Source organism: Poecilia mexicana, unplaced genomic scaffold (genome assembly GCF_051168715.1).
Source record: "Poecilia mexicana isolate PSO_F unplaced genomic scaffold, ASM5116871v1 scaffold_4, whole genome shotgun sequence".
Lineage (NCBI taxonomy): Eukaryota > Metazoa > Chordata > Actinopteri > Cyprinodontiformes > Poeciliidae > Poecilia > Poecilia mexicana.
The window spans coordinates 27967132-27992981 of NW_028263373.1; the positions used below are offsets into that span (position 1 = coordinate 27967132).

A 25850-nucleotide genomic window follows, 5' to 3' on the forward strand; every position below is an offset into this window, starting at 1 on the left:
ACATAAAAACAAGTGCGGTGCAGCGCATTAGAAGAGTTGCTGTTCAGACAGCAGGACAATAAGAGAGGCGAGTTACGTGCTGATCTCAGGCTGCACTTTGGGCGAGCGAATCGTTTGTTACCACCAGCTAGTGGGAATGATGAACAGCTGAGCGTCAGAGTGAAAAGGCTCTTCTGACTGCGGCCTGGCGGTGCCCTGGACAGCGCCGTGAGGTCACCAGACCCCACTGAGGGCGGTGAGCCGAGGTAAAAGACGCAAACAATGTTCGACACCAGCTGCTGACGCTGCGGTCAGCTTCTTTTTCATGAGGATACAACAGCAGTGTTTGAAAATGGTTTTTAAATTACATCTAGGACATTTTTCAAAGTTCGTTGCACTGCAATCACAAATTATACCATATTTTGAATTAGTTTCATTAATTCTGTTTACTTGAGTGACGCTTCCTTCCACTTCACAATTTAACTTATTTGTGTTGGTCTGTTACATAAAAAGCCAGTAAGACACATTGAATTTAAGAGTCAAAAAGTTTAAGGGCTGTGTTTATGTGTTTATGCGACACTGTCGCTGCAAACTTAAAAAAATAAATAAATAAAAATTATCTGCTGCATGTAGCATAAAAAAACACCTTCTCTTGTGGAAACCTGTCATAATAACATCTATTAGTTTGTCACAAATACTGAAAAAACAAACCTAAACCAGACTAACAGCTGAATATATCATATTATTTTAGCAGTTGAAACTACTGCAGAAACTCAGAAGCAGCAGCGTTCCTTTGAGGTTACTGCCCTCAACTCAGAGCCCATCAAACTATTTCTGTGGTCCAAATCAGTGACTCACCAACTATTTCAATGGATTCTTTGTTGTAAAGTTTTTTGTTCCAGTAGAGCATCCTGAGGAAAGGGAAGGAGGTGAGGAGGACGAGGCATATTCCAAGAAACATGTAGCCTGTGAAGCTGGCAAAGTCTATTCCCTGCAACACGACAAGAAAGGGAAAAAAACAAACAAAAAAGAAACGGTTAGGATTTCACAAATCTCTCCTGGTGCCACGAACTGAGTCCTGCAATCAGTTGTAGCACATAAAAAAATACTGATGATGTATGAGAAGAGCGGGGGGAAAAAAGAGAGTCCAGAGTAAAGGGTTTTATCCATCTGAGTGACTTTTCAAATATGTCCATGTCAGGTCAAGTCAAGTTCATCCTCGTAGCACAAAAGCAAAACAGGAAACCTGCTGTTTTTAGTTGGTCTACTCTGAATACTTATAATCCGAAATATTTAAAACTGGTTAATAGTGACACCTGCAGGATCCAAGTGGAAAATGAGATCATCAGGCATAAATCAAATGGGACGTATTGGAGGATCTGCCAGCCGTCTCACATGAGGCTCATGACGATGTGTCACACAGCCTCTCACTGTGTCACCTTACTGCTTCACTCCTGTAACAAAAGCTGCTCTCTGTCTCCTGAGATCTGAGGGTGAAAACCCTAAATAGTATTTCTGGTTTAGTTTCTAGTGCAAATACCTTAGTAGACTTGAAATAAGACAAAGCTAACTTACAAGTAACTTTTCAGCACAATATAAGAGCTGTGGCTCTGTAGGGTGAGTAACTTATTTGTTGTTGCAGGACACTTAACCCCAACCCGCCTACTGATTTGCATATCGGTGTGTAACTGTGTGCGAATGGATGGATGTAAAGCGCTTTGAGTGGTCAAAATGATTGAAAAAGCGCTTTATAACTTCAGTCCGTTTACCATTTTAGTACTGATGAAAAAGAACCAGTTCAGAGTGAAAGAATCTGCCAGGGACATTTTAGATTATAGATATTTTAGATTATAATATGGGAAAAAATGTCTTGTTCCACTGGCAGTGAACTTCACTTATAACCAGTAGCTTTTTCACCAATATTAAGAAAGTATTGACTTAAAAGGCACCTATTTCTTGCTGAAGAGTTACTGTTGTGAGTTAGTTTTGTTTTATTTCAAGTGTACTAAGATACAGATCGTATCTGTAAGATTTAACGTTTTGCAGTGTGGGAATTTTTTTGTTTTTATATGAAAGTTAAAAAAAACACTAACGAGCCCACGTATCCTGCAGTTACATTTCTCCCAACACAAGGCCGGCCCAAGGCATATGTGAGCTAAGTGGCTGCTTAGAGCCCCCCCACATCAACAGGGGGCCCCCAGGAGCACCAAACTAGCATGATAGATAAATATACATACATTTTAAATAACATTGAATATTGCAAACTAAATGCTGTTACAGATGGGGAAACAACTTCTGTATTGTTTTTATAAATAATAAGGATTCATCTCTTCCTGTTGATGGCTGCTGCCACTGTTGGGGAAACATAAGATACTAAATTTAGGGTTTATCAGCTGATCTTAGTAGTTAAAATAAAATGGCACACTTAAATACAACTCTGCATTTCAAAATCTAAATGATTTCTTTGTTCTTTTTTTTACTTCGTTACTCCTTTAAGGTTAAAATCAATAGTCATAATGGCACTGGTATAATGCATGCTAATTACAAATGATGCTAACAACGGTAGGTGTGTCACACACATAGACATGTGGTATGTCCTCCCAACCCCCCTCCAAAACAAAAGCAGTTTAGGGCCCCAAAAAGGCTGGGACCGCCCCTGTCCATCCCCACCCAGTGAAACCACTGGATGCTGAGCCACAAGCAGAGCTTATCAGAGTCCAGACATGACGGAACGAGCATGCCGCTGCTCCTCGCCTGCCGCGCTTACACCTGGGAAAGAACAAGTCCCACAGCGGACCACGAACGCCGCGGCGCACCGGAGCCAACCACACACCGTCACACACGCAAAGGGCCAAAATGTCACACGCTCTGGACTGACGCCAAACCAAGCAGCTGGCAAAATGTCACGTCTTCCAGGGCTGCAGCACAGCGGACCTCTGAGTGTAAAATGCAGAGCGGTGTGGTTTACAAAGAGCCAACAGGTCCGTGGCATTTTCCAACAGTGACAAACTGCTGATTGACTCAGTGGGACTTTCTGATGCGGTTTTAAAAACAACTTTTCCTCTGCAGATCTCAGAGTCACTACGAGCCCTCTGCACTCAATCAATATAACAAATAAGCAGATTACACTCTGATTTACACTTAGCACCAGAAGTGACAGCATCTCCAGTAATCAGAGACGGGTCCTGAGGATGTGCCACTCGCAGGCCACTCCAACCCTCGCTGAACGTCAAGCACACAGAGTTTATCAGGGGAAAGCGATTCGCTTAAAGGCGTCGCCACGTAAAGGAACGGAAACCGTCAGCAGGAGAGTGTCGACCTCGATCTGTTTGAGTGTGTTTTATTTGAATTTTATTGTACAGAGCAGAAAGCAAAAGAGCGTGGCATCCATTTTGTATTTCCCCTCTCGGTTTCGGTGCTTTTGAAGAAGCAGCTGGAACCGTTCTGCTCTGTAAACCAGTTTAAAGATTGAAATTTTAACTTTTGCCTGATCTTTTTTGCAAAATGGTTCCAATTCAGTCAGACTGAATAGAGGGCGTCTCTAAACATCAATTTGAGTCTCACCACACATTCTCGGTTTGATTTGGATCTGAACTTAGACTAGGCCATTCTCACCCAGTCTAACATCTAGTGCAGATTTTCGTCCAACACTGTCCTGTATTTAGCTTCACCCCTTTTCCTGTCAGCTCTGACCAGCTTCTTGTCCCTGGCTAAAGAAAACACCTGCAATCTACCTGTGATAGACAGCAGGTGTGCAATCTATCACAGGTAGATTGCTATCAGGTGTGAAAACAGTCTTAGTTTACCTTCCCTGCTTTTTTATTCAGTAGAGTTGCAAACCTCAGTTACAGTTCCTGGTTTATTCAGCTTTCTGCCTCTTGATCACATCCGGTTTCTGACTCTGTCTGCTCATTTTCAGCCATGCTTTGGTTCGACTCGACCCCGCTGTACTTTCCTCTAATGTCACCCGTGTCGGTGTTTGAACCTGCCTCTGAAACGACGGGGACTAGTTCACTTAACTCAGCAGAGTAAACAGAAACTGAAAGCTGATTGAAAATGTGACACGAAAGTGTTACATTTACACCGAACGGGTTCGTCATTCCCCAACCCTGAACCATCTGCACGGATAAATCAGCAATTTCCCTTTCACCATGTCACACGCACACACACACGCACACACACACACACACGCACACACACACACACACACACACACAAGACATAAAGCAGTTCTCCCAGAGTGTTTGGTTTATGTGTCAGATTACGCTGAGCCGAGCTGCTGGGTTGTTTCAGTGTTTTGTGTTTAAGCTCACAGAGCTGTGAAAGTGCCTACTTCTCTGCGCAGGCCCTGGTTGGACACGATAATCACGTTGGGTGGATCTCCGACAGCTGTGGCGGCCCCTCCAATGTTGGTGAAGATTACTTCTGCAATCAGGACATGTCTGGGGTCTAGATTAAGCACCTCACACAACCTGCAAAATCACCAGAGAACGGAGCTTGATTAGATTGCGTGGAGCAGCGGACGGCAGCCCAGAAATAAAAAAAAAAACAAAAACGGAAATGTAAAGATGAAAGCGTTACGTCCTTCATGTTCACACTGTTTCAAAGCTGAGGAACCAGGACACGGATATTTGAGCGTTGTTTATGTTGGGACCCTCTATGATCAGCTCATTCTGAAAAACTCCCTGCTGAGGCGGAAGGTGTAACTAATGATTATTTTAGAAATCGACTATTATATCCAGTGTTCTGATGATTAATCGGAAAAAAAAAACAAAAAACTGGTGCATTCTGAAAACTGTTCATTTAACCACTCAAGCCTTTTTTCACACACTATTAGAAATACATTAAAAGACACATTTAAAAAATGCAATTACTTTTTTGAAGAAAGACATGATGCAATAAAATGTAATAACAATGCCATTGCTTTAGTGTATGCTTGATCATTTGTAGCAAAAAAATGCATCTGCAGTTAAAAAAATATTATTTACTAAACTCTTGAGTACTTTTTAGATTAATAAATGGAAAGCAAAAGGTGCTTTAAGAAGAGATTTTTTTTTTACAAAGTTTGAACCAGATGAAGCTAAAAAAGAGAAGTTTTTCATCGTAAATGCAAAATGTCTATATTTTTGTAAAACTTTTTTGCAGTTACTGCTCTGAGTAAGTCGGGTTTTTTTCATCAGCCTTTTTATTGAGTCTGTATTTTTCAGTTTACGATTAATTGATTACTAAATTAGTCGAGAATTATTTCAATAATTGATTTATCGCAATTAATCCAATTAATCGTTTCACCCGTGGGTACTTAAAACTTATTTGTTGTTGCAGGACATGTTTTCATTTTAAGAGACAATTTAAAACTTCATGCATGAAGGATAAGCTTTTTTTTACTTGTTCCTATGCTCTACCTGATGGTGACAGGAGTGAAAAGCATCATGGTCGTCACATTATCCAGGAAGGCAGACAGGATGGCAGCAATCAGACACAGGATGATGATCATAGGCCACACCCTCCCTCTGGACAACTGGTAGGCCTGAAGAAATATCACAATGAGACAAGGTTAATGCAATATGTTAACTAATAATGGATTATTCTGCTATGACTAGTAGCCCAGTTATGTTAAATTATCACATTTCACACATAAGAATCACAAAAAGCTTCACAAAAACAAAGTTTGAACCATAAAATATGATTAAATAGTTTAAAAAAAAACACACTCAAATCAGACAGTAAATTAAAATATGCCAAAAATAATATTAGCAAGCTGTTAATGAAATGTATTGAATAAGAATGTCTTCATCTGCACCTTTGTGGAGGGTTAAAAATGACACAGTTAAGGAAATAAATATATCATTAAATAATTAATTTTATATATCATGAAATTAACTTTCGACACAGATAACCTGAGCAAATGCAAAAGGCATTTTCCAAAACATGATTTCATTTCTAAAAAGGGAACAATTACCCAAACCAAACCCCGACTAAAACCCGAACCCTAATTGCTGGGTTGTAAGTTTAAAAAGAAAAAGAAAAAGCAGAAGAAACTTTTTAACAACAGCTTTTGTTTTTGCAGCTATTTTCAAAGACATCACCATGCCACATGGTAAAAGGTAAAAAAAAAAATTTTAAAAATGCAAAAACACTGATGCACTTAAATGTCAGCAGCTCTGAATGGACTCCATATTGATTGATTGTGTTGGTTATCTTCATTAACACAATAACCATTTCTAATTGTCCTCATTATTCCATGAACTCACCTTCACCGCACAATAATCAAAGAAGCCTGTCTCTGAAAAAATGGCCACCAGCACCATCTGTGAGGAAAAAGGTCACACCGCTTAAAAAAACCAACAACGTCACCTTCAGTTTTTTTTAATGCAGTCGCCATGGATGATAAATTGATGCGAGCTTAATAAGTGCTGAAAGACAAAAATATATGTAATCAGGAAAAGGGTAACTGTGTGGCAGCTCCAATGGATTCCAATTTAAATAAAATCCCAATTTTTATTTATTTATTTTTAATACCAGTTTCCGTCTGAGCTGAACTGTGACAACCTTTAAATTCTCCATAAAAGACGTCTTGATGCATTTTGTGAATCTCACCATGCCAAACAGCAGAGCCAGCGTCTCGTAGTCGATCCACTCCACCACAGTGACCAGGCTGGGCCTCTGTGAATAAAACACACTAAAGATCATTCAGTCTGATCCAGTGTTTGACTGGCTTTCACCAACCAGCATCAGATTATGTCAATAAAAAGCTGGAGGTCTTTGGTATTTGTATTACCAAAGACCTCCAGTGGAAAGCATTTTACTTTACAACCATTCAATGACCAGCAGTTGTAGATCTCCCAAGCAGGTTTTAGGTTTCACTGAGTTTTACCTCAACAAGGTGGCTGATCTGAAGGCCTATAAGAGACTTACATCACCAATGATGGCCAGGGCGGCTAAAGCTTCTAACGATCCCAACATGGCAGCCAGAGTGCGGTGCACAATCTGAAAATTGAAAAGATGCGCACCTTAAGACATGCACAGTGTTAACGGTTTAGCAACATGTATTTCAAACAGAGGAAATTGACCTTTCTTACCCAAGAATGTTGCTTGGTTTAGTGAGCAGCTGCTAATAAATGTTTATTGCTAAAAATAAACCATCTAAAGTTTTGTATTGCGTGTTTGCAGAAATATTTCACAGTCAGTGGGGTGATGGGCTCCTCCTTTATGATCTGAACAGCCTAATCAGTTTCAGGAACTAAAGTCTTAAACCATGTCAGGTGAATTATGCTGAAGTTGGCATCTTAATGGGTGTGTCACAGTTTTATATTTGAGGGTTAATTAAAGAGTTATTTAAGTTTTTTTGGACCTTACTTGATCAAAATCTAAAACAACTGATTAAACCTAAACTGATTATTGATAGGGTTAGGTAGTAAGGGTAAGCAACCATGTAAGTTAGGGTGAGTAAGGGTTAGGTTACATGTTGATCCACTGCACTTGACCAACATGTTTTAAACATTATTTGAGATTTATGAAGCCTTTATTGAATTTATGAAAATAATAATTGCCTAATGAATCAGGCCTGAGCTTAATTTTTTATGAAAATGCGATTTCTTATCTTAAAAACATTCATGCCAATTAGTGTCTTTTCCAGAATAGATTTCCGTAAGAGGAACTATTTTGGTTAAGAACTGATACTGATATATTTAATGTTGTTGTTGTTTTGCAGCCTCTTATAATTTGTTTTGTGCTGGATACCAGTTAGTCATTGTGTGGCTCTCAAGGACAAACAGCAGCAGAAGATCGCTTCTCAAAGTCGTCTTCCTTTAACAGCATCCATCATGACAGCCAAGCAGGGTGCGTCAGACGATGAAGCAGACAGCTTGTGAGGAATGGCTGGAAAGCAGTAAACTAAACCACCTCTTTATTTAACGTCGTGTTTTCAAAAACAAAGATCTGCCACCTTTACTTCCTGTTTTTTTTTTTTTTACTTGCACAACAGTGAAAAATGTTCCCCATGTCTGGTTTTTAATAGACTGATTTAGATTTTTGTGTTTACCTAAGACAAAACCTCAAGACACAAAATAAACGCAATGTAAATACAGCAAAAATGTGTCCTGTTATCATACATGTCGTAAAAAAATCATTTTAAATTTAATTTAAATATAGAACACACATTTTAACATTGATATTACTGCCTCTATAAAAACTTTAAATATCTTTACTGTAATATTCACAGTCTTTAATCCGAATCCTCCTGAATACTCCAAATTAAACTGAACCTTATTAAGCTTTATTAATGATAAAAATCTACAGACAGTCTGAAAACTGTCTGTCTGGACAGATCTGTTGAAATAATGAATGAGGAGAAGAAGAAGAACAAAAGCTTTTCTCTTTCTCTTGTCACGGCAGATAAAATGGAAATGTGTCTCTTTACGTCGGTCTTCCATGAATGTTTTAATAGAGAACCCAGTTAGTGTCCAATTACCAACACCAGTGGATTCCTTTTGTGATGTCCCGAATGACAAAGCAGCGCGGGCTCTCTCATTAAGACGGTCGCGTCAGGCCGAGACAAAACCCGAGACCTGATGGGGATAATAAAGCAGCGGCTCGGCGAAAACGCACAGCCATCTGCATGGCACAAAGGCAGAGACTTTAAAAGAGAGTGGACGCGTCATTAACACCGACGGCGTCTGTGCGGATCATAACTGCGCTGTCATCTTCCTCTCCTTCCCTCTTCCTGTCCTCCCTGGAACAGCTGTGTGAGTTCACGCCCTGCCAGGATCAGGGAGACGGCCTCGTTTTAATTAAATCCAAAAGCAGACTGACAATGGGGAGGGGGAAAGAAAAAAATGACTGATGCACATGTGGGAAAGTCAAAGTGTCTGTGGGAGAAACAAGTGAACGGTGCCAAGAGGTTATCGTCTGTTTCCCAACACACAAACATGCATGCCTGCTCCCCCCCTGACTAAACACGTCCTGCAAAAACAAAAACATTATTTTGCTGCCAATATGTAATTTATGGGAAGCATTAACTCTAATAACTGTATGATAACCCAGTCAATACGTTTTGCTTTTCATTGATGCCAAGAAAGGATTGAAAATGTTTTTGTTTTTACCAATAAAAGATTTGAAAAATCTGAAATTTTAGCTTAAAGAGTCTGTTTAGTGCAACATAATTGAGTTGAGTTTTAACCCATTCAAACCTCCAGTATCCAACTTTTACTAAAACTTTTTATTTTTTTATTTTTTTACATATTAGTTAAAACTGTCACTATGTCGTAACAGTTTGTCATGAGACAGATAATCTGTGAAAAGATCGATCTCCTCCACCTCCTTCCTGAGCTAATACTGGGTCTGAAGAAACACACCACTCCCAACCAAAAACAACCAATCAGAGCCAGGAGGCGGGCCTTAGCGCTGTCAATCAATTTCGTGTACTCACTTCTCAGCCTGCTAATGGTGAAGAAACCACTTACCGCTACAGAGAAACTGTTTATCCACCATCATGGGTGGCCATGCTAACCAGCTGAGCTTTCTGAGTGAGTGAGACTGATGTAACTTTAACTTTCTTTTTGTCCCGTTGCCCCTTCCTGGATGTGCTGCCCTGGGCAAAAAGCCATACGATGCATTTAAAAAACTGCTACTGGACACTGGTGTAAGACCACTTTTTTTTTTTTTTTTTATTTTACTTTAAAAAGGTTCCTCTGTGGTTCAGTGATCTTTTCTTTTCTTTGTGCACAAAAGAAAGAAAACCTTAGCAACTAAGTCATCAGTAGAGGGAGCTGTTCTCTCACACAGTTCTCCTAAACTACAACAAATGTCCACTTGTAATCAGTTCTTTGCTGCTGTTACATTACCATGAGTCACATTGGTGTTGACCGTAGTCAGACAAGTGTGTGTGTGTGTGAGTAGACAAGTGACCAATAGAGCTTCCCTTGCTATTTTTGACTAATAAGCTAAAAGTAAGAATGGCCACAGCCTGAGTGTAACGCCGTATTAACTCCTTTAGAGACGAGTAGTGCTTCCAGGATGTTTCTGAGAGGACTGCATTGTTGACAAGACCACAACTGCATGATGGAAATACCTGGAGCAATTTGAAACTCCATAAGTATTGAAGCGTCATGCCAGCTTTTATTTTACTTAATGTAATTTAAAGCTGAAGCCAGACTTTTCTGTAAAATCAAATTAATTTTCCCACCAAACGGAACAAAATGCCAGAGATTTTTTTTAAAAATTTTGCTACTTTGTTGTACATCATTACTTAGAAAAGTAAAATCTTCACATAAAACAATGCAACTGATTAGGGCTGAAGTGATTAATTGGATTAATCGTGATTAATCTGATTAATCATAATTAATCATATTTAACTGATTATTTTTGTAGTCAATAAATCGTCAACTGGAGTACACAGACTCAGAAAAAGGACTTTTGGAGAAAAAAACCAACATATTCAAAGCAGTAATTAAGCCAAAACTGTAAAAGAAAAATACATTTTGCATTTTAGATAAATTGTCGATTAGGGCCACATAAAAAACAGTAAATGTCTCTCTAGACAGAAGCACAGGTGTGTTCCTGCCGCTGCTGTAACGTTTTGAGTGTTATAAATACTTCAGGATGTCATTCTGCAAACTGTGCCACAGACAGAGGACAAAAACCCGTTCATCACCGGCAGCATAGCAGGCCATTTACCTCAAAGATGATGAGAACATAGACCCCGGCCAGGATGATTCCCGCGATAGCCACCTGCGTCTCCTTCGTAACGTAGAGCGATTGGTGGGTCATGGACAGAGGCACCACGTCGTTATCCTGCAGGAAGGCCTGGATCGTGATGACGATGGGGTCACTGGGTGCGGAAATGAAACGGCACAGCAGCAAAGAAAATGGAGGATCATTTTCTTTTATTGCATGTTTCCATAAATGTGGCTGCAGGCTGTTTTTCAAGGTCAGGTGCAAGTATACAGCAATTTCTTAAAAGGAGCATAAAAGTCATTATTGTCATGTTAAAGATAGCCTCTCCAGAAAGAGGAGCATTAAAATGTCAGAGCATCGTGCTCTGAAAATGTCAGTGAGTTTTATTTGAATTTTATGTAACAGGCTAAACACCAAGCAGCGCATCATTTGCTAGAGAAAATGTGACACGTCTGTGGAACTTCTCACAAGTAAAATCTGAAAAGTGTAATGAGTCTCCAGCTCCTTTAGTCAACACTGCGTAAAACAGCCTTTATACATTTTAAGAATAAAATTCTTGCCAATTCTTCTTCTACAAAAGCAGGTCAAGTTCTATCAGAGTGAATGGAGGATGGGCACAAATATCAATTTTCTTGTCTTGCCACAAATTCGACTTCGGATTAAGGTCAGAACAGCTGAACTCCGCTCCCGTCTTAAAGATTGCTTTGTGTTTGGCTCCATCCATCTTCCCATCAGCCCTCACCAGCTCACAGGGTGAGAGCCGCTCTGTTGCCCCAGACCAGCTCTTCAGCTCTCGTTTGACTCAGGAAAAGGTACCAGTGCCGTGGAAGACATCCTGCCTTGCTGCAGGACAAAAGAAAGTTCTGCACAGGTTTCCTCTATTTACAAGACTACAGACTCGTCGCCATGACGTCTCGCATAAAGTTAGAGAGACTCCTATTGGCTCGTCTGGGAAAGCAAATAAGTACATATCGGGACGCCGTGTAGTTTGTTTTCTATAGCGGAGTTGTATGGAAGCTTTTGCAATCCACAGTAAATCTTCTTGTTACCTGCTGAGCATCTCAAAGGTTCTCGTTGACACTTTCTGGTCACTTCGTTCAGGATGAAGGGGAATGGTCCAGTTATGAGTCACCTGGTAACAAACAGCAGAGCAAATAATTAAAATGTTCATAAATCATGATCATAAGTATTATTTATCCGAGTACTGTTAAGGTGAAAATCACTCAGTTAATTGGGAAACTTGCACAAGACGAGAGCAGACAGTGTCAGGATCGCTACGTCAAAGTATCAGCTCTGACTTACAGAGCTCAATACATATATTTTTATGGTCAATGATAAAAGCATAATAATATTTACAAGACCAACTGTGACAGCTGTGTGTAATCCGACATTACACACGGCTCATCACCATAACTGAGACCAAGACAGAACATAAATCACAAGTCAAGATTATTTGTACGGGACGTTTCAGCAGCAGCGCAGTTCAAAGTGCTTTACGTAATAAGAGCGTCATACGGTAACCGATTATGAAACGAACGATAAACATTACATTTTGTCAAATGTCATCATCAAAATCGCCAAAACGCATCAAATTGATCAATGTGTCACCTACTACTAATCAAAGGCGACTCTGAACAGATGGGAGTTTAGTGTTGATTTAAAAGAACTGGATAAGTTCAGATAGTAATGAAACCAAAGTTTAGTAGATAACATTTTCAAATGACATAAACCAATATGGCCAATATGGCCAATATGGCCAATATGGCCAATATGGCCACTCTGACCTGCTGAGTCCTCCTCCTCCGTTGCCCCGGCTCCTCGGCCTGCTCCACCTGGATCAGGACGAACTCCTGGGAGACGGAGTCCGCGGCCCTTCCTGCAAAAGGCCCCGCCACTTGTAACTTCAACAAGGCATTATCCCGAAAGTCTGTCACGTTCATGGCTGAGAGATGGGCACCGTCAAGAGAAAAATGCAAACACTCTGCTGACAGTAAATCCTTTGTAGGATGAAAACGTCCACCATGCCCCGTGTGCTGAGCGGCACGCTTGTCCTCTTCACTGGCGTTTCTATAAAGTTCTGTTCGATATTTGACGTGCTTATTTCTTTCTGACTGAAGAATGTAACAGCAGCGAGTGTCTTCAGCGCACAGGGACACGGCGATGGTGGCGGGTCAGAGACTGACGTACGGAGGCCTCAGTCTTCTAAGTGGCCGCCACAAGTTCAAGTCCTTCCACCCTTTTCTTCCCCCTTCTCTCACAACCCAATTTCCTGTCAATTCACTGTCAAATAAAGATCAAAAAGTCCTTTAAAAAAGCGTCTACTGAAAAGCAGAAAGGATACAGAAGCTGTCTGTCGGAGAGACTGCCAGCATCCTCCAGGGGTTGTCCCGATCCGGGTACATACTGAAGAACAGCTGAGACCAGATGAAAACCATCAGCAGCATGAGTCAGGCACAAAAAAATAGTTGCAAATTGCAAGTTATTTTAACTGAGTTAATAGATATTGTGAAATGTGACACCAGATATCTAAGGGATCTGTAAGTCCAGTCTGCGAGGGCCGGTGTCCTGCAACCTTTAGATGTGCCTCTAGTCCAGTACACCTGAATTAAACGGCTGAATCTCCTCCTCAGTTTTTTATATGCAGTACAGTCCTCCAGAGTCCTGCTGGTGACCTAGTTATTCGATTCAGGTGTGTTGAAGCAAAGACACGTCTAAAGGTCCCTTGAGGACTGAAGTCATAGACCCTCGCTCTCAAAACTAGACGTAAAACATGATCATGTCATGACGACAAATCTATGAGATTACGCTGCTACCGGATTCCTCCACACTGCAGTTAAGACACACACACTTTTTTTTTTTGCTTCATCACTTGTAATGGAGACCTCTACCCACACTCTGGTGGATTTTAAATAGTTTGGTAAGGTCCCAGTCTGGTGTGAAGGCAACAGGGATCATGGCTAATTTCTCATTTTCTGAGTCAGAAGTGCCAAGCAGGGCCAGCTCATAGCTACAAAGGATGTGTTTTAAGAGAAACAAGAAGTTTATTCAAAGCAAGAGTTTAAGTTAACCAGTTGTTTGGCTGCTTTAGGTCAATCAAATTTAGGTCACTGAAAGGTGTTTTTGAAGAGATTCAAATCACCTTTCAGTGACCGTGCTATGCTAGGCTAATTATCTCCCAGGATTCGCTGCAGATCTCAACCAATGGAATGATGTCAATGAAACGTTTTAAAATACAAGCAAATAAGAGCTGAAAGGATTACAAAGGATTACAGAACATTTGTTTACAGTTCGCTGCTTTAGTCTCCTTGAAATTACTTTTTTTTTTTTTAGCTAACTTACACTGGAGAGAACAACAATCGTAAATATAGCCACAACCTTGGACACTCTGAGGCAGCATCTGGAGAGAAAACAAAGACAGGACATAGAAATAAATGATGTGTAAGCCTGCTGTATGTCAGTGGCTTCAAACCCTGTAGATTTGACTTCATAATATAATGTGTCAGAATAATAAATGATGTGAGAAGAGATGGGGAGTCGTACTTTATACTGCTGGCGAGTCTGAAGCTGCGGTTGAGGTTTTCCAGCGTCTCGTACTTTTCCGAGGAGTTGGAGCGCGACAGGCTGGCCACCTCACTGCCCAGGCGGTAACGTCTCTCTCTGTCCATGCAGCAGTTGTCCCACGGCTCCTCTGCTCCAACGAAGCTGGGCTCATGTACTGTCATGTACGTAATACTTAAAGAACAATAAGCCCAAACCAGTCACCAAACATTCAGTCCCACAGACAAGAAAAGGACAGTTCTGGGATCAGAAACCCAAGGACGTAGCTTTTTTTTTTTTAAATGCAGTCACATTTGTTAAAATGCCAAGTATTTGTCATGTAAAATGTACAACTGTAACTAAAATATATATATATAATATATAGAAGGAAATTTAAAACAAAATGCAGCGATAACCTGGTTGCATAATTGTGCTTTGTTGATGCACTTTTTGATTCAATTTCTGCATTCAACCTGCACAGTTTGGACTCTTTCTCATGATTTGACATCTCCCGTCCACAGCGCCACACATTTAGTGTCCAATTTAGGTCCGGAGACATTTTTTGGTAAAGGAATTCAGTGGCTGACTTGGATATGAGTTTGGACTATCTCTGACTATTGCCAAAAACGAATAAGGTATTTGGTCAAAACCTTGTCTGTTGTCTTCACGATTAAAGCTGTTCCCCAGGCTTGTAACACTGCATTCAGATGATGGGAAGAGGAAAAACACAAAGCTGTGTCCTAATAAGTCGGCTTGCTGGCATGGCAAAAGTTGAAGTTGCTGAACCTTTCACAGGATTTCTTAATTTACTACGGCTTTCTCCGCTGTTACTGATGCCACACAAACCTCCATGTAGGGCTAATATATGGAAATCTCAGGTAAATATCCAAAAACGAAGGGCAGATGAACCGCTCACCTGTCATCTTGGGAGAATCGCAGCAGAGGCGACCGTTCTGTAAGGTTGGCTGAACTGACTTTTCCTCTGAGAAAGTTGACAGCGTTGAAGTTGTTCCTGAAACTAATAGAGCAAAAGGGCACAGTGAGGTGAAATACCCTGAATTACAGCTGAGTTGACTTAAACAGCACAAGACAAACTCTCTTTGCTGGCTAGTGGCTTAACGCCAAACAAACAGATCAGAAAACAGTTGGTTCTTAACCTGCTGGGCTATCGCAACCTCACACACTATTACAATATCTACTGTTTGTTTAACGGGATTATTTAAAATGTGTGTTTGTACCTGTCTAATAATCTCAACACTTAAATTGCATGTTAGAGATGCTGGCAGTTGCCTGGTACAACAATCCAGCTTAAGAAGATTTAGCATTTTGGTAAATGGATGATTTCCGAGGTTTCTAAGCCAAACAAACATGGCCGACATTATCCCACACCTAGCCTGTCTTCTTCTATTAGTGCCAAAAAAGGAAAGAAAGAAACACACACACACACACACACACACACACACACACACGCACACACACACACACACACGTTTGTGTTGCTATCTTTGTGGGGACTTTCCATTGACTTCCATTCATTTCTACAGCCTAAACCTTACCTTTACCCTTTTCCTAACCCTAACCATCACATACCTAACCCTAACCCTAACCAAAACTCAATTCATACCTTAGCCCTAACTCTGACCCCTGACCCAAAAACAGGGTTTCCCCTTGTGGGGACCAGGCTCCGGTCCCCACAACGTAGTATATGTCAGGAAAATCATCCCCACAAGGTATTACAAACAAACGCACACACACACGCACACGCACACACACGCACGCACACACACACACACGCACACACACACACACACACACACACTCCCTGCCATTCCTGTAATGTAAAAGAAAATGCAGTTTATCAGACTCAGCCACTTTTTGTCCTGTGGTCCAGTTCTGATCCTCACAATGACAGAGGTCACCGTGGATACCCTCAAAGGTCCACACCTCTGCCACCCCATATGTAACAAATAATAAAAAATAATATATAACTTTAGCAGTTTGAGCTTCAACCTTCCCTCCGTCCAGAACTTTTACAGGTAAAGGGTCGGGAACAGGGCAGCTAACACCTCTGCAGACCACACACATCCTGGACACAGCCCGTTTTAATTTTTGCCTGCAGATCAGTGCTATGCTACTCACATTTTTTGAAAAAACTGGCACTAATTCCACCATGTCGTCCTCTTTTGTAAAAACACTGTATATATATGTATCCATATTTACAAGAAAGAAAAAAAAACTTTCTTCATTGAGAGCAAAGTGGAACCAAACTCAAATTCTTCATTTGTGCTCACAAGCTTGGATAATAAAGCCGATTCCAATCCAGCCTGATCTTACAATCACATCCTACTGGGGTAGCATGTGTAAACTTACTAAACATAAAAACACATTATGTAAGTTTGATTTATATGCATCTATGAGTCTTAGCCTCTTATCCTCACTTTACATGTTCATTTGTTGCCCAACATATCCCACCCAATAGCAGGTGCTATGATCAGTCGATACACTGTCCTAATTCCTCTGACATTCATTGGTTGTCATTTAATAAGAGTTGGATAAAAACTTGGACATACTTTTGGTAGCTAATGCCTGTTTGTTTTAGGGTTATTTAAAAAATTGAACACTTTACAATTTCAAAAATTTGTGAATGTGTAAATTTCAACTTTACACAATTGAACACCTTACAATTTAGTATCAGAGATTCTAGTTTGAGGCCTGGTCATTGAGGTTGTTTAACATCCACTTATTCGAGTCTCTAAACATTTTCTACTGTATTTTTAGTTCCACAAATGTATTTCGGTGATTGTTTGGCATTACAATAAGGAGTATAAACCTGACATTTAGTTATATTTATCCGCCCTGCTCATGTCGCTGGCATCCACTCCGGTAGGCGTTACTGACTGCGCTGCAGACACTACGGTTCTTTGTGTTTGAAGGTTGTGGGATAGAGAACTAGATTACATTTGGCCAGGTCTGCCCCATTAATCTCCCGCCGACACACTTGCACAACTACAGAGAGATTTAGCAAAAGTCTACAAATGTTTCCTCCCCTCGGATGTCCACCAACATCAGAGGATTTGCCTCAGGTTGGTACTGTGTCTCTCTGCAGAGCTCCACGGGAACAAATCGGGAGCCAGAAGACGACAGCAAATAGGCAGCAGGAGCTAAAAGCACAGCAAATACTGGACAGGAGACAGAAACAAACATGTAATCAAGCAACTGTTTCCTGCCAAGTGAGTCTGATTGAACAACTGCTGCCAGCGGAGCGCCGGCTGAAAACGTTCACAGCGCTTTCAGGGTTCTGTGTGTTTTGTTATTTTCTTGATTTGCTGAATTCTTTGCTGTGGACAAACTAAGAGTTGCATTTCATTTCAAAACCTTTTTTTTCCCTCTCTCTGACTCGTCCTTTGGGAGTTTCTTACATACTGTTTGGTAGAATTAGACAATGATGTGACCTCTAGTGAACCTACAAGGAACATTTGGAAGATAATCTGGAGTGACGGATGTTTGGTTTAGCGAAAACACAAATGGACGTCTGTGAAAGCAAGATACGATTCAAGTTTGTGATTGGAAAAAAGGGAAAGCAGAACACTGAAGTTGTAGGGAGTAGATGTGCTGACGGTTTAAAGAAAGCGTTCAAAGTAACAGGAAGTGAAGAAGAAAGGTGAATAAGACAGAGCTGATGATGAAGGTCAGGAGGGAGGCTAACTTCATCACATCTCCTGCAGATTCTCTGAGTTGCAGGATTCCTGAAGTACAGGTGCTGGTCATAAAATTAGAATATTGTGATAAAGTTCATTATTTTCCATAATGTCATGATAAAAATTAAATTGTCATATATTTTAGATTCATTGCACACCAACTGAAATATTTCAGGTCTTTTATTGTTTTAATTTTGATGATTTTGGCAAACAGCTCATGAAAACCCAAAATCCCTGTCTCAAAAAATTAGAATATTATGAAAAGGTTCTCTGAACGAGCAATAAAAACAATCATCTGAATCAACAAAGTAACTCTAAACACCTGAAAAAGATTCCTGAGGCCTTTAAAAACTCCCAGCCTGGTTCATTACTCAAAACCGCAATCATGGGTCAGACTGCTGACCTGACTGCTGTCCAGAAGGCCATCACTGACATCCTCAAGCAAGAGGGTGAGAAACGGAAAGAAATTTCTGAACGAATCGGCTGTTTGCAGAGTGTTATATCAAGGCACCTCAGTGGGAAGTCAGTAGGAAGGAAAAAGTGTGGCAGAAAACGCTGCACAACGAGAAGAGGTGACCGGACCCTGAGGAAGATTGTGGAGAAGGGCCGATTCCAGACCTTGGGGGAAGCAGTGGACTGAGTCTGGAGTAGAATCATCCAGAGCCACTGTGCACAGGCGTGTGCAGGAAATGGGCTACAGGTGCCGCATTCCCCAGGTCAAAGGTCAAGCCACTTTTGAACCAGAAACAGCGGCAGAAGCGCCTGACCTGGGCTACAGAGAAGCAGCACTTTGGACCACTGTTGTTCAGTGGTCCAAAGTACTTTTTTCGGATGAAAGCAAACTTTGCATGTCATTCGGAAATCAAAGTGCCAGACTCTGGAGGAAGACTGGGGAGAAGGAAATGCCAAAATGCCAGAAGTCCAGTGTCAAGTACCCACAGTCAGTGATGGTCTGGGTGCCATGTCAGCTGCTGGTGTTGGTCCACTGGGTTTTATCAAGGGCAGGATCAATGCAGCAGCTATCAGAAGATTTTGGAGCACTTCATGCTTCCATCTGCTGAAAAGTTTTATGGAGATGAAAATTTAATTTGGTCTGGAATCAGCCCTTCTCCACAATCTTCCTCAGGGTCCGGTCACCTCTTCTCGTTGTGCAGCGTTTTCTGCCACACTTTTTCCTTCCTACTGACTTCCCACTGAGGTGCCTTGATATAACACTCTGCAAACAGCCGATTCGTTCAGAAATTTCTTTCCGTTTCTCACCCTCTTGCTTGAGGATGTCAGTGATGGCCTTCTGGACAGCAGTCAGGTCAGCAATCTGACCCATGATTGCGGTTTTGAGTAATGGACCAGGCTGGGAGTTTTTAAAGGCCTCAGGAATCTTTTGCAGGTGTTTAGAGTTACTTTGTTGATTCAGATGATTATTTTTATTGCTCGTTCAGAGAACCTTTTCATAATATTCTAATTTTTTGAGACAGGGATTTTGGGTTTTCAAGAGCTGTTTGCCAAAATCATCAAAATTAAAACAATAAAAGACCTGAAATATTTCAGTTGGTGTGCAATGAATCTAAAATATATGACAATTTAATTTTTATCATGACATTATGGAAAATAATGAACTTTATCACAATATTCTAATTTTATGACCAGCACCTGTATTTCTTTGCTTCAAGGTCACATGATGCACCAGATGTTTCTGTCTGTCTTCACATTTGAATGAATATTTTCATTGTTACTGAGAACAAACTTGTAAGTTCACCGTGTGTTAATCACTTGTCCTTGTAAGGCAGTTTTTGTACATAAACTGAGTTTGTAGAAATAGATGTTTGGTGTAACATGGTGGATTTGATCATATTAAGTTGAGAGCACTGTTAACGCTTACTCATTTTTGAGCCTTAGGATTTTTTTCCTGTCATGTTTCAGTGCTTTCCTGACCCATAACCTGACATCTTGTCAGAAGCAATTATTTCCCAGCACTACCCTTTGTTGCTTTTACACCTCAAACAGGAAACTCTGGGCGGTCAACACAAACCAGGCTTCTGTATTCTGTTGTCATTTAATGTTTTTTATTCTCTTATCCTGTTCTGTTTGACTCCAGAACTAATTCACATTTCTGCATGTGTGACATTTTTGTTTGGTTAAAGCGTGTTTGTTCAGGCACATTCCAGTGCATCTGATTATTTGAAATAATAAAGATTCAAATGCACCTGTCTGTCGAGAAGGCACACTGGTATCGTTTGTACTTCGAATTAGTTCACAAATTCCTCAGTATAATCCCGATGACGTCACGGCCTCGGGCTTCAGATTAGCTCTTTTCCGCCCAGGGAGTTTTCCTGGGATAGAAATCCACCTTCACACACATTTCTTTCTGTGTGAATGTTCATAGATCTCAAGGAATGTTGAATTATTATTCTTTTTTATGTTCACTCATCCCCGCGGGATTTAAAGATTTACATTTGACCTAGTAGGAGGTCAACTGTAATGTTTTTCTGCATGTGTAATTTGAAATCTTGTTACGTCTCTAATCCAGTGAGAAGAAAGAGAGGCCTTTAATCTTGTTAGCTTTTTTCTCCAAGAAATGAAGCAAATGAGAGCAGGAAACACGCTCCTTTAGAGACGGGCACGGTGCATTCCTTTTAATACAAAGGTTTCAAATTTTTCTCCAAATATCTACATTGAACCTGGCAACTTTTTCACTGTTTCTGATTTTCTTGAGGCATAAAAAAGGTAGGGAAAAAAATTAGTAAAAAAAAAAAAAACGGGGGTTTTTAGAGTTTTTTTCTAGGTGATCAGTTGTAATTTTCTCCAAATACAAATTGTTATTTGGAAATTACATCACTAGTATTAGTCTTTAGGGGGATACTTGATGTGGAAGGAGGAACTGGATATTCCTGAGTTGCTTTTTTGTCTGTCTGCCATATTGGATTTACCAAAATTTTTCTGGCAATTTCAGTGGATGGCCAGTAGTTGGCGGCGTGTTGCACGATGCACTGGTGTCCACTTCCGTGGTCTATGAAATCCACAAGAAACACAAAAAAATGTTTTTTCGATAGCTGTCCACTGTACTGACCGCTATGCGTGAAAGGGCTAGAGTTTACGTCAGCTGCCAGCCAGCTACAGAGAGAGAGCAGAAAGCGGTGCGGCCACAAACCCGTTCTCCTGCCGAACCGGAACCAGGTCCTCAGCATGGATGACGCACTGTCCTGCAGGCTGCAGCTTCTGGGTGTCTCCTCTCTCTGAGATCCCCTGCAGCAAGCGCAGCTCCCCAAAGTTCCCTGCCACGGCCTCCGGCGACCTCAGAGCGCTCCTGCCCTGATGGCCCGCGGCCGAAGTCTGAGACATTTCAATCTCCAGGTTGCTTTTGTTCTCCAGATACATTCTGAGGCCTGAGGAGAGGAGAAGGAAGGAGAGGTTATCCCCGTTTTACTTGATGAAAAATGCAGCTCCTTCAGTTGATGTGGCTGGCTGACGTCATAAGAAAAGAGTTGAACAGATTTGTGACAAAAAGGAAAACAAGGCATGTTTAAAAAATGTTTTTAAAGAGGTTTTTAACAAGTTCACCTAGTTAGGACTAGGACTGTGTAATGTTATCGATTCGATGATATTTATCGATATTTTTTCCTCAGAAAGTATCAATTTTTCATCCGTGTGTATCAATACATTAAATCTTACTTTGAGTTTTATGTCAAATCCACATGAATTAAATGACAGCTGTCACAAATTACATTTTTTACCCAGTTGCACATGTACTTTAAAAATTACATGTAATGAAACAACCAGTTACAATTAATTAAATAATGAAATGAAATAGATCAATTACATTATCTAATATAAGTGAATAAGACAAAAAAGGTTCCTTTTCTGCACAATTAACATTTAAACAAAGCAAACGTATAACAAATGTAGAACCAAAACCACATTTATTACACCAGTATTACCCCATCAGTTCAATTAATTCAATCCAAGTCTATGGAACAGTCACACTCACTCTGTCCATCTAAAATCTTTCAGAAAATCTTAAAAATAAATAGAATCATATCGTTCGCTGAATATCGTGATATATACCATATCACATATCGTGTTGTATCATGTGATTAGTTTATCGCTACAGCCCTATTTAGGACCCAACCCAGTAAAATGCACTGAAGATTAATTTTGTAATGCAACAACATATTTTAAACGCTGCGAGGCGTGAATACTGACATAAAGTCTGCAGGACACCGGCTGACTTATCCAAGAAGAACAAAGCCACTGATTGCTGCCACAGTGACTCCATCAGAGTTGCATGATTTAACTAGAAAGAGTGCAGACCAGAATAACAAGAAACAATGAGGAGAGGCCCCGAAGGCTTCGTGGAGTAAGAAGATTCTGCAGTCAGGTGCTACGTTGCTGCAGCTTCACTGCCAGCAGTCATATGATCCACTGCATGAATGAAGACGACGAAGGCCAGGAGCGTTTCTGCCTGAAAAGTTTCCTCTTCAATTCTACAATTAGATTTTAATTTCTTGCCACTAAGCAGAACTCAATGTACCAGGAATAATTGCTGGATAATTTTGGTAATATTGGTGCACTCCTATCTATTAGACCTTTCCACATTTTGTCATGGAAAAAGTGCACAACACAAAGTAATGCATATTCATGAAACTGAAGGTTTGGTCTCCCCAAAAATTTCAAGAAATAAAAATCTGAAAAGAAACAAATTTGGCCCGTCGGCACAAATGACCCGTGAACACATACGTGATGCAGACAGACACTTTTTAAAAGTTATTAGGGACATTTTTAATGGCAAATGAATTTCCTCTGAAAATGTTAAATAAGTTGCTACAATGCTAAACATTTTTTATTAACTAATAAAACCTAGACAATAAACAGGATGAGGTAGATCCAGCAGATTTAGGAGCGATCAATTATTAAACTTGTCTGACTGCAGCAAGAGGAAAGACTGGCTCGTGTTTTGCTCTTGTGGATGAAAATAAAGCCTAGAAATTATAAACCAACGAAATAGAAAACAACCAGCCCGTGAACATTTAATAAACTGGATTTAAAAAAAAATCTTACACATCTTCTTTGTTTCAGCTCTACAGTCATTTAGATGCTTTTATTTTTGTCACAAACCTGACTAAATGTTTGTTTCATTCACATATTCATCATTTTGTTATTGGGATTTTATTGTTGTTGTTTTTTTAATGTGGCACACGAGGCAAAAATGTTGTAAAGCACTGGTGTAGATCAAAGCATTTTCATGTGTCAAAATGGCCTAGTTAAAGTCTAATCCAGTTGAGTAAGTTCAGTCAGTTCGATCTGACTGAGCCGCTGACTCTACTGAAGAAAAGCCTCCCCACAGCATGATGCTGACACCACCAAGGAATCTCAGTGCTACACTTTGTTTTTTTTTTAATCAAGCATCATTTTCCTTCTAACTCACAACGGCTTTGTGATCATTTGGTACTTAAAATAAAAATAAAGGTTATTGAAGTTTGTGAATGTCAGGAGCTGATGTCACTTGGTTTTATTCCAACTTCTTAAAAGAAAAAGTTTGAATTTTAGGGGAAATGTATATAAACTGTATGTAGCAGGTTGATATATATCTATGTTGATACATTTATGCTCAAAAATAAAACAGGGGAAAAGGCGTTATGACAGAAAACAAAGAGTGAAGCTATGAGAACGAAAGCAGCCTTCTAAAAGAACAAAGCCACATGAAACCAGCAGGATTACTGCTCATGTGAAAGGCAGCAGGAGTTCACATGACATTTAGGCTCCTTATGCAGTGAGCTGAAAGTGCTGTCAAAAATAATAATACAGCTGGACTACAGCCGAAAACAAGCAAAGATCCCAACTAACACAACCTTCACAGTCAATTTTCCCAATTATCCAAACAATCAAAATGAACACATCCATGATGTCGGATCCGACTGTTCCTGGAAGCAGCTCCTGCTGTCAGTCCAGCCCCGTGCAACGCGGGAAGCGCTTCGTTGTTCCCGGAGGACAATGACGGGCTTGTTGGGCTCCGGGCCCCGCAGGCTCCGGGTGACGTCAAAAACCAAACTGCTTTCTTTTCGGTTTTTCCAGCTCCGTTCACAGCAATTAAAAGACTGCAGGCTGAAAGCGAACTGAACCTGAAAGCGGGACTAATCGGCAGGTTCCTGCAACATAATCTGTCAGCAATGCTCTGCAAAACGATGGATGTCATTTGTTTAACAGAAACTAATTTGATGGGTGGTGGAAAGAGTCGTTTATTCAAAGCTGTAAAGGCATTTCTCTGTGTTTTCCACAACGCTGCGTTCAAGGTTCACTCAGATTTTGATGAAGTAAAACAGATGAACTTACCTGGAGAGATGCAAAAAAAAAGTGGCTCTGGATGATGTTGAAGGCCCAGGTAGCAACGATGTGTTGGATCCCAATATATATATATATATATATATATATATGTATATATATATATAAAAAAAAAAATCTGCTGCAAAACTTTACTTCTCAGTAATCCAAATTATTTAAAACTTTTAGTTGGGTTATTACTTTTTTTTTTTTTTGCTGGGGGTGGGATGAGGAGGCTGCAGGAACGTCGGAGCACAGAGGCGTGGTTGAAAACAAGAGAAGGTGAGGAGTTTCTTCTCTCCTGCGCTCTCCCCAGCGAAAGAGGGCGACGCTCCTGAGCCCTCTGAGGGCGGCGGGGCCGGTGGAGGGGGCCGGGTGGGGGCGGTGGGGAGTGGGTGGCGCAGAGTCTGAGCAGCTTTAAAAGGAAACTTTCCACTCAGGAAACTAGTAGTAAAAAGTACTAGATCAACTGAAAGGTTATTTCACTTAAAACTTTGGAAAAATGTCTCATCAGTGAAATAATCGACCAGTGGAACTGGTAATTTATTGATTTTATCAATATTATGGACTTATTGCCTCTTGTATCTTGTTGAAAAGTTACTTTGGAGTTAGTTTTGTCTTAATTCAAGTATATTAAGATGTTTGTACTGGAAACTAGACTAAAATACTTAGTAAGATTTTGTGTTTTTGCAGTGTAGAGAGAAACCTAAATCAGCTTCTACACACTGCAACAAGTAACTTTTAAACAAGATAGAAGCTTGTTTTAAGTCTATAGTTCCTTATTATTGATGAAAAAGGATTAGTTCCAATAAATTCACTTATAACAAGACAATATTCATGTGTTGTAAGTGAACTAATTTGCCAATGGAGCTATTACTTTTTCATGAATACGGAATTATAGACTTAAAACAAGCTTCTATCTTGCTGAAAAGTTAGTTTTGTGTTATTTTAAGTGCACTAAGATATTTGCATTAGAAACTGGACCAAAAATTACTTTGTAAGATTTTGTATTTTTGCGCAGTGCAGTGCCTTGCAAAAACTTTTTTTTTTTTTCACACCACTTTAACTCTCCACACCTGGCTATAATAGAGCTTCAATGTATTTTGTTGGGATTTTTATGGGAAAAAGTAAACTAGTGCATAGTTGTGAACAGAGGTGGATATATTATATATATCTGGCAACAATTGTACTCAAGTAAAAAGTAGCCATCCAAGAAATCACTGAAGTGACTAAAAGTATCAAAACATCAGTCATTTCAATATTTAAAAATGACGTCAGACGGAACAAAATAGAAATTATGTGGAAATCGTTGTACTTAAAGACCAAAATGTAAATAATTCATATACCATAACAAAATACTCATTTTTCCAAATCTAATGTTTTTCAATGCAAAACTTATGAATCTGACAAAATAGGTGGGTGTGTGTGTGTGTGTTCAAAACCATGTACCAGTTTTTCTCCACTTCGCATTTCACAAGAGATCCCCCCCCCACCCCCATGTTGTCAGCTGAAGCAGACAAACAGAACCTGAGGAATGAGACGTTATCAGAACCAAAACCTTTCCCCCACAGATCAGCGGCGAAAGCTACATTTCCATTTGCTCTGCCTGCTGAAATGATGTTTCCAGTCGGAGGAGCTCGCAGCGTC

General features: G+C 40.2%; 1 protein-coding gene across 1 annotated transcript in view; it reads right to left on the bottom strand.

The window, feature by feature from the left end:
- oca2 (oculocutaneous albinism II) overlaps positions 1-21300 on the bottom strand; it is a 43681-nt gene extending 22381 nt beyond the window's left edge. The window contains exons 1-14 of the mRNA XM_088005146.1: positions 21037-21300; positions 15107-15208; positions 14194-14385; positions 13993-14050; positions 12995-13067; positions 12438-12595; positions 11703-11785; positions 10654-10807; positions 6895-6966; positions 6577-6642; positions 6231-6287; positions 5382-5506; positions 4313-4451; positions 838-970 (exon numbers count right to left, since the gene is read on the bottom strand). Of these exons, the coding sequence (XP_087861272.1) occupies positions 838-970; positions 4313-4451; positions 5382-5506; positions 6231-6287; positions 6577-6642; positions 6895-6966; positions 10654-10807; positions 11703-11785; positions 12438-12595; positions 12995-13067; positions 13993-14050; positions 14194-14385; positions 15107-15208; positions 21037-21263 (1639 nt within the window). The 5' untranslated portion in view covers positions 21264-21300. The remainder of the gene's footprint in view (positions 1-837; positions 971-4312; positions 4452-5381; positions 5507-6230; positions 6288-6576; positions 6643-6894; positions 6967-10653; positions 10808-11702; positions 11786-12437; positions 12596-12994; positions 13068-13992; positions 14051-14193; positions 14386-15106; positions 15209-21036) is intronic.
- Positions 21301-25850: the final 4550 nt, after the last annotated feature.